General features: G+C 41.9%; 1 protein-coding gene across 1 annotated transcript in view; it reads right to left on the bottom strand.

The window, feature by feature from the left end:
* The window catches only part of Nr3c2 (nuclear receptor subfamily 3 group C member 2), a 345,164-nt gene that overhangs the window by 88,882 nt on the left and 246,302 nt on the right, over positions 1-9,980 (bottom strand). Inside the window, exon 4 of the mRNA XM_021220574.2 lies at positions 4,425-4,541. Within this exon, the coding sequence (XP_021076233.1) occupies positions 4,425-4,541 (117 nt within the window). The remainder of the gene's footprint in view (positions 1-4,424; positions 4,542-9,980) is intronic.

Raw genomic sequence — 9,980 nt, 5'->3', positions numbered from 1 at the left:
AGAAGAAGAAGAAGAAGAAGAAGAAGAAGAAGAAGAAGAAGAAGAAGAAGAAGAAGAAGAAGAAGAAGAAGAAGAAGAAGAAGAAGAAGAAAAGTAGTGAGGAGGAGAAGGAGGAGAGAAAGAAAGTTGCTGCAACTGAACAATTATAGCTGATTATCAGTTGGTAAACAGAAGTCCTTAAACCCTAAACCCAGAGGAAAATGGCTTTCCTAAATGCCAATTCCCCTGCTTTCCATCACTGACTTTCCACTGTCAGTGGCAGCAGGAGGCAAGGTAAGTTCATTCTATGTGTACAGAAGCCAACAACTGATTGTGGGTTTCGCATCGTGTCCTCTGCCACGCTTCACTCAGGTGATCACAGGCACAGGTGGGAAGCCTGGAGCCCCTGTGCTCTTCTTGGATAACCTGAGTCCATCTCTTCCTCAGCACCCACTGGGTAGGGCAAAGTGACGGCAGGCATGAGCTTGGCTTTGGGAACCAAGATCTGAGTGGTCTGTGCCACTCCCCGGGGTATGTGCCAGCTCTTCCTTCCATCCATCCGTCCGTCAATGCTCACGCTGACTCGCTGCTAAAATGCACTGGTTAGTAGTGACGAAATGAGATCTAGCTGGGAGGGCACAGAGAACAGGCTTTGTAGAATGCTGTTATGGCTCAGAAAATGATGCCCCCCAATGATGCTCTGGATGTGCTGAGGCCACTGGACTGAACACCAAGGTGTCTTGGATCATCTCCCAACACTGTTTCTCGTTCTCCTTTATATCACAGAATGCAGAGGCTTTCTCTGAAGCTTCCCCATCCACGGAGCTCGAAGGCCCATCAAAGCCAAGCACACCTGCCTTCTGTTGTTCCCCGACAGTTCATCTACTGACGAGGAACAAGCTCACAGCTCAGAAGAAACTAAAGTCCAACATATATCCAGTATGCAGGCAAGCTGTCCAAGGCATCTACCTGGCCTCCCGGCTCATTTATCTCCTTTCTACTTATTCTCCCTATAAAGACATCCATACGACCCTCCCCGTATGACTTAAATTATTTAATTTATGGGGTGTGTGATGGGGAACTCTATTTATCCTTAACAAGGGTAGGACATAGAAGTCTTTGAAACAGCAGTTAGTCATTTAGTCAGCCTGGGCCTGTGGGATACTAGTGTGTCACTGGGGATAAAGAAATTAACAATAAACAGAAAAATAATAATATCATGTGTATTAACAAACAGACAAACAAATGATCCTTTGGCGGAACTTGAAAGTAATACTGGACATTTCAACTGTACTCCTTAGGGGTTGCGGTTCCCGCTGCTAAGCCACTGGGTCTCAGTGCCCCCGAATGAGAGGCCCTGAGCTGGAGGCTTGGTCTCGGCGACAGTGTACTGGGGATCTGGTGGGATTTGTAAGAGGTGGGTTGGAGACTTCTGAATCTGGGACTCCAGCACCTTCCTCTCGTGGTTTTACCTCGAGCTGCTGCCGTGACCTACCACCTCACCTCTACTCAAGAATACAATCATAGCCTGAAAACTTTACAACCATGAGCCCCCAAAGCCTTTCATCTTTATAAACTCATTGTCTCAGTAATTTGTTACAGTACTGGAAAGCTGTTGAGTGACTTCCTTTTCACTGTAAATTTACTCACTTCGTCCTTGCCGCAACCCAGCCGATCGTATGCTGGTCAGCACACACCGAAGCTAAGGATGCTGGGCACAAGCTAGGGTGACTTCTTGCCTGCAGCTATGAGACCAGGAGTGGCAGAGCAGACGCTTCTGTCCATTCCTCTCATCACAGAGGACATTCTTCCTGAGCTCTTCGTAAGGTACACCACAGTCTCTTCCCCATTCTCCCGGCCAACATCTTTGTCCTCTTGACTCCTAAGAGTTGCTCGGTTTACGCCCAACTAGCCAGCCAGTAGATTCATTCACCAAGGCAAAAGTGCTACAGTCTTTCCAGTAGTGACAAGCGCCAACAGGCCCCAAAAACCTGGGCGCTGTCCCAAGGCAAAAAGTTCAAGGAAACTCAGTCTCCTGGAATGGTGGCATTTTGTATACGAATGTTCCAATGTCCTTGCTTTAGTTGGGAAACAGATCCATGTGCCTTCCCTTAATACATAGCCATATCAGATCCTAGCCAGTCAGTCCTTGTGCTGAGCCTTGGGTCTAGGCAGCTAGTCACTGCCCTACAAAGGAGTTTACCACTCGAGGAAGAAGGAAGTTTGTGATCTAAAGAGGAACCAGGGTAGATACTTAGAACCATAGGTAGCTGAGTAACACCCATACGCTAGCATTACAATGGCCTAAGGGGAAGGTGGACTATAGGATCTTTGACATGGAGATTAAGCCCTTGCCCCCAGCTGCTGACTTTGAATTGTCTTTAGGTGAGGCTGTCTTTGATCCCAGTTGTGAACGTTTTATGTTATCCCAGTTGTTTCCTGCCAGCCCTTCCAGGTTTGCATTCCTCTGTTTTTGTGTACCTACTTCCCTGTTTTCTTCTGTATAAATAGTCTGATGCTCAATTTGACAATTTGCATTCAGATACCACACTCTCTTGTGTCTGTGTCTGTTTGTCACCCCTCATTCACCGAATCCTCGCTCACCTGCAACCAGAGACCCGTTCCCCGCAGATCAGGGACCCCAGAAAAGTCCGTCTGCGGCACAAAAGGAGAATGAAGTCTACACCATTACATTTTTCTAGTAGTTTGTTTCTTTTATACATGTAATGAACACGTAGCACAGGTTCTGATGTGACCTTCATTCAGAGAGGCCCAGGATATGTGGCAGCAATCAGGCCTCCTCCTAGCACAGCCTATTGTTTTTCTAGAATAAACAGACAATCCATAGTATGGAAGTACCCCATTTCGCAACCTTAATTTGTTTTTGCTGAGCAACACTGTGGAGATAAACCTGTATTACACACATAAACCTCACTGGGTTTTCGTTAATATTGGAGGGGTGTTCTGCAATTTAATCCATCCAAAATGGATGCATATTTATCATATTATGTTTTATTCACCTATCTTTTTCTGTTATGTTTAATTTTGTATATCTTTACAACTATTTTTATTTACTTTTAATTTTAAAAATAAACATTATTGTGCCAAATCTTTCATATAAATAAAACCATCACATGCTAGGTTTTGCTCCACTTAAGAGGCATGAGACTGTCACTGAGTTTGCGTTGGTTTTCCATTCTCATCAAAGTTGCAAAGATATTTCTTTTTGCTAATTTGTAAAATAATCACATTTTAAGTCTCTCTTATGTTTTTATCAGATTTAGGACCTTTTCATGACTGTCATGATTGAACAGCCTCTGCTTCACTGGTGAACATGTCTGCCATCCTCCTCTTCAAGTGAGCAGATGCTTTATCTGCAAGGAGTGCCGACCCTTGCCCGCCAGTGTCTTGGTCTCTGCCATTAGAGCTGTGTCTGATTTGTAAGGCGTGGTGATCATCTCAGCTTTTTCATGGTGTACCCTCTGGTTTTATTCTATACTTGGAAAATCTCTATCTAGAGAATTTATTCTAGTGTCTGTAGTAGTTTAGATTCAATATTTTTGTTTTAGTTGGTTATATACTTGACAAAACACGTCTTTAAGTAAATAAAAACTTAAAAAATAAATCAGTCCTTTCACAGCTGATGTGAAATGCCAGCTTCACCGCATGGCGTGTGATTATCTGCTTCTGCACTTCCTGTCGTCCCATCTGAGGACCATGCGGTGCACTGCAGGCCTCTTGCCCGATGGTATCTGTGTGATATATTTTATTGTCTAGTAGGTCTGGATCCCTACATTATTTGTCCTTTTCAGAGTCTGCCTGCTGGGTTCCCCCCCCCCCCCCGGGGGGGGGGGGTTATTTTTTTTTGGTTTTTCAAGACAGGGTTTCTCTGTGTAGCCCTGTCTAATACATTGGCCTTGGACTCCTGATTCCCCCCCCCCCCGAGGGGTGGGACTTAAAACCACCAGTAGAGGCTTGTCTTATAGCTGTGATAGTCACTGGGAGTGACCCTGGACCTCCCAGGAGCCTGGCTGCCATCCGTGAGCACTGCACTCTTTCCGTAGGCTCTCCTTTGGTGAACACCTCTCATTTACTGTATTTTTCCCTCGTACGTTACTCTTGGAATTCAGAATATATTCCTTTCTGTCACATGCTATCATCTAAGGACAGAGATAGCAATCGCCAGCTATAATTTTATGTACAAAGTAATCATTTTTTGTTTGGGTTTTTGCTAAAGATGCAATTCTTGAATTGTTGCAAACTACAGCCATCCCCTTTTAATCCCAGCTAGGGAATAGTCCCCTGGGAAAACATGTCACCATAAAAACGAAGCTTTGCTTTTTCGGATCTGTAGGAGTCTGCTACCTGTTAGTCCCGCCTTCCCTTTGGTGGTTCATGGCTCCTCTGGTGTTGCAGGGTACATCAGCTAAGCACGCGACACTTACCTCCTAAGTTCATGCCGGCTTGGAGGCATTTCTGGAGCCTGCAAGCAGGGCAGTTCTTTCTCCGAATCTTGTCAATAATGCAGTCATTTCTTCCAGCACACAGATAGTTGTGTTGTCCTGATTTAATAATAATAAAACTTGTTAGAACATTAACAACCAGACTAGAATAAAATACTGACAAGTCTAATCAGAATAGGATTTTCCCCTCTCTTACTTTGATATTTCTTCTCTTACGCAGTAGAGGCAAACAGGGTTCATGCACAACATTGGCACCTTAAGACCAGTTAGACTCTAGCTTACTTATGACGGCACTGTATTATGTCAAACATATTCCTTCAAAGGGAGAGGAGCCACATCCTCCTACCATTTGATTTTGTTATTAGGGGCATGTGGTGTGCATATCTTCAAACATCAGGACTGCACTGATCCAAGCACAGGCCAGATTGCAGCCTTAGGTTGCAAAGCCGGCTCACCAATGACATATAATTTTACCACAAGGACTTTCAAATCCACAGTAGTCAATGTTGGACTTTCATTCTCCAGCCAACCTGGAACTAAACACAAATCAAAAATGGACACAGCAAGTCTTATAGAGTGACACCTACTGGCAGAGCATAGAATTGCAGCCTAGCTCTACTCTGATTATTATTATTATTTATTTATTTTTACTGAATATCCAGGAGCTACCAGATACTTCTTGAAGCAATAATGGGAGTGGTATAAGGAGCCAGGCTGACAAAATTCTCTACTTGTGCTAACTTTCATTCAACCAGGGGGAGAAGAGACAACTGACAAGGTCGTCAGATATGATGGCACTGAGACAGCTGTGCTGGGGAAAAACCGGAAAGAACAGGTTTCTCCTGTGGATGGACCATACCAGGAAGCCCTAACAGCAAAGGTGATTTTTAAATAAAAATGTAAAGATTCTTCAGTGTACCTGTGGGGCCACCCTGGCAGAGGAAAAAAGTAAACATTGTACAAAATGGGTATCAGTACTGGGCGGGTTTCAGAGGCGGGGCGGAGGGAGAAGCGTAATGAAAACGGAGCTCTAGGACTAACACAAGCCTGTCGGGGATGAAAACGGAGCTCCAGGACTAACACAAGCCTGTCGGGGCCTTAGAGGCCACAGGTCGGCTTTGGACGGTATTTTGGGTGACAAGAGAAGGCCCTGGACTTGAGACCTTGAAGCAGGACCACTCTAGTTGCTGGATAGAAAACTGATCTCAGTGGGTTAAGGACAAAGGCTAGGGACCTGTGCTTCTAGGATGCAGTACTGCATTCAAGGGAAGGATGAACAGGGCTTGGGTCAGTGTGATGAGGTGAAAGACCAGATCCTAGAGGAACTCTGGAGATAGATTTGCTAAGTGTTTTGGTGAGCTGAAGATCCTGGGCTAACCAATAGAACAATCAACCACCTTTAATCACAATCGAAGCCGGACACCTTCAAAAAAGGATGCTGGCAGCTAGTCATCCAGGCATGGTATGAGGAATGGGTTATCAGCTCAGGCTGCTACGGTAAGTCATGGAACAGGGTGAGATCATATGGTAGGTGAGCACAGACTGCAGAGAGGGAGTCTGAGGGTAACTCCTAAAGACAATTGGATAGCAGACAGTCTCACTGAACCCTGTAACAGTGAACTGGTTAGGTTAGAGTCCTCCCTCAGCACATCACTATCATGTCCCTTTGGTTGATAATTTCTAATTATAATACACACACACACACACACACACACACACACACACATATATACATATAATTTCTAAGTATAATAACTATCCAGCAAAATACCCAATATCCCTTAATATAATACATCACATAAAACAATTTAACTTGGAGTGCCACCTCTATAACAATTTGGTAAATCCTACAAAACAAGAAATTAAACCCTGCCATCATTATAACCTAAGACTTATTTTATTTTTAGACTGGGGTTTTTTGTTTTTTTTTTGTTTGTTTGTTTGTTTGGTTTTTTTTGATCTTTCGAGACAGGGTTTCTCTGTGTAGCCCCGGCTGTCCTGGAACTCACTTTGTAGACCAGGCTGGCCTTGAACTCAGAAATTCGCCTGCCTCTGCCTCCCGAGTGCTGGGACTAAAGGCGTGCGCCACCACGCCCGGCTTGGGGTTTTTTAATGAACATACTTAGTATACAAAGTCTAGACGTTAGGCAGTAACAAGCAATTAATACAATAAAGAAGTTTCTTCTTTTAAAATAAAAGCCCAGATCTCTACTATTGTACTATGTATAGAAGCCTTAGGACAAGCCTACCTAAGGCCAGGCAATGATACTGCTGCTGTTTTCCAAGAGAAACGCAAGCTGGAGCTGGTAACATGGCGAACCACAGAATCGGAAACACCATTCAGAAAGCCTGATGGTATTGGCCTTCCTCAAGGCCAGAGGGCTTTCTTTTTTCTTTTTTCTTTTTCTTTTTTTTTTTTTTTTATGAGCAAGTGTGCTTTATTCCACCAGTGGAAGGATGACTCAAGATACACAAACCACATTACTAGACACAAGTACAGAAACTACACAGTCATTTCAATAGAAACATAAAAGGCTCATGACAAAGTCAAATGTTCTTTCATTAAAAATATACCCAATGCAACGAAATCAAGGAGTAAAAGGAGCATACGTTACTACAATTATGACTGTGTACAAGGAACCTACAGCCCACATCATACTAAATGAAGAAAAGCCCAAAGCTTTTGTAGTAAAACCAGGAATGAGACAAATCTGACCATGTTCTTAGTTCTTGAGTACTATATGAAGTCTGAGATTGAAAGCAAAAACTAAATAGAATACATAAATATAGGAAAGGAAGATGTGAAATTATCCCTAGCAGTGGTCAATGTGATTCTGTAAATAAGAAATTCTAAGAACAGCTTAAAAAAACTCTTGGAACTGATAAACACTTTCATCAAAGGATCAGGATATAAAATAAATGTAGAAAAGTTAATAACATTTCTGTAAACCATTAATAAACATGTAGAGAAAGAGACCAGGAAAATAATCTTGTTGTCAAGAGATTCAGAGAGTACCTCAGATTTATCTTCTGTGAGGAGGTGCAAGTTCTCCACAATAAAAATTTTAGAACACAGAAGAAAGAAACTAAAGAACTTAATAGATATGAAAAGACTCTCTAAGCTCATGAATTATAGAATTAACATCGTAAAATGGTGCATTATCAAAAGCAATATAGATTTGTAGATTTATAGATTCAATCCAATCTCCATCAAACTTGCCATGATATTCTCTGCTGAAATAGAAAAACAACCCTAAAATTCAATAAAATGCATAAAATAATTCAGATACTGTATTTTAAAGACAAATAATGCTAGATATTACAGTACATGATTTCAAATTATATAAAACATCTATATTAACAAAACCATCATTGAAATGTATAAGCAAAGTCGAACTGATAAATGACACAGAATACAGAAAACAGAATTAGGCACAGACATTTACAGTCTTTTAATCTTTGATGAAAACTGCAAAAAATACATACTTAAATAATTAAAAATTGGTACTGAGGCTAGGGTGAGGGGATACCTGGGGGGCCCTACCTACTCAGAGGAGAAATGGAGGTGGAGGGACTATTGTGGGAGCGTGTAATTGGGAGGAGGGCAGTGAATGGTATGTAAAGTGAATAAGTAAAAACAAAATTAATTAAAAGAATTGGTACTGAGACAACTAGGTATTTTTATGTAGAAGAATGAAAGTAGATCTGTATCTCTTACCTTGAAAAAATTCAGTTAAAATGAATCAAAGAGCCCCAGAATATCTAACATTTCCTAATGCTAAGCATAGGAAGCCTTTCTTTTAGTAGTTTGTTGGAAAAGTCCAATAGTTTTGCACATCAAAATAGACCATCAGCACTGCTCTTGGATGCCTTCCAGAACATCAAGATGACCACCTATTACTGCGGACATCACACTTTTTAGACACAGGACTTGGAAGAATCAAATTAGAGCTAAACTGTATGTTTTCTCCTTGAGGAATAGGCCTCATAGTATTGCAAGGTACAATACATATTGCCAAGGGAAAAAGAGCAATTAATAGTTCTACACAACTGTAATACCTGCAAACATCACAGTGCCAAGCTGGACAAGACATCCCTAGTGGTGCAATAGCAGCACATTTATCTTGGTTGTAACTAAAACCATATAATTGGACATAAGGTCCACTCAGTAGGAGGGAATTTATACACAATACAGTAAATCTAACCAACTTCCCATGGCTGGTGATGTCACAGACCCTACCATTGCCACTTTCCTAAGCCAGCATAATTTATAAAGTCATTCTAAATACCTATCCTTCTATGTACAGATGAGTGTGGCTCTCGCCTCACGTAGAAGACTTCTTTTTCAGCAAAAAGAGATCATTACAGAAATTTACCACTGTTCAAAAGGCAGAGAGGAGAAGACCATCGGTGTGTCCAGCCGCAACTGATGTATCTTTGATGCATTCCCTACACATTAAGGCTTGGCGAACATCATAGAAAAACTGTAAGATTCAGGAGTCCAGCACATCTGCTGAGGCCAGAGGGCTTTCTAACGAGCAGTTGGCAATATAATCCGCTGGTGGTCTAACGGCGTGTGGAAAGTGCTCTCTGGAAATAATAAACAATGGAGTGTTTTTGAGTTAAGCACACTCATTTTACTGGGAAGAACTTCCATTGGTAACTGGCGTTATGTGCCTTTTACATCGGATGAGACTGAATGCCCAGCTGCAGGTTTCATCTGTAACTCATAATGAATTAAGTCAACTTTAAACTTTAAAAAAATAACAAAATGTAATCTTAATTTATTTCGATTTACCAAGGATTTATGGGGGTCCACCTATTGTGCAAAGGCAACAAGACTTGCATAAGGCACTGGTCTCATGAGCTGTCAATTCCTTCTCATTTCTATAGATGATAATAAGTGTAAGAAAGCCTCATTGGCATATAAGAGTGAGCAAGGAATGTCTCTATCTCTCATGGACAAGGAAGATTTTCTGTATTGTTTTTAGAATGAGTGGTTTCAAAGGCCAGGATGAATATATGATCAGCATGCTTTAAAGATACAAGATCCTATAACAACTGCAGAATGCGTTCCTTCCCAGGCTGCTCTGTCTGCCACAGACAGGACAGGAGAATTGCAGGAGACTACTGTAGACCTCTTCTAATAGATTCCAGACAATTTTCTTACATACTTTGTAGTTGTACAAACACTAAAGATTTATAAAATCTAATTATAATTAAAAAAATGTGTATCAGTTTTGCCTGCATGTCTGTCTGTGCACCACCTGCATACATGATGCCTAGGGAGGCCAGAAGAGGGTACTGGAGCCTCTGTAACTGAAATTACTATTGTTTGTAAACCATCATGTGGGTGCAAGGAATTGAACCTTGGTCCTTTGGAGAGTCAGTCAGTATTCTTAACCACTGAGCTGTCTCTCTAGCTCCCACTTTAGAAATCTGGGTTGCACTTAACACAAATGTGTGATTTGTGTTTCATCCTTTAGTTCCTGTTACATCAACAAGAAGAGAGGGGTAGAGAGGAGGGAGGGAGGGAGG

Source organism: Mus pahari, chromosome 20 (assembly GCF_900095145.1).
Source record: "Mus pahari chromosome 20, PAHARI_EIJ_v1.1, whole genome shotgun sequence".
In the NCBI taxonomy this organism is placed as follows: Eukaryota; Metazoa; Chordata; class Mammalia; order Rodentia; family Muridae; genus Mus; species Mus pahari.
This window is presented reverse-complemented; position numbering and strand designations above follow the sequence as displayed.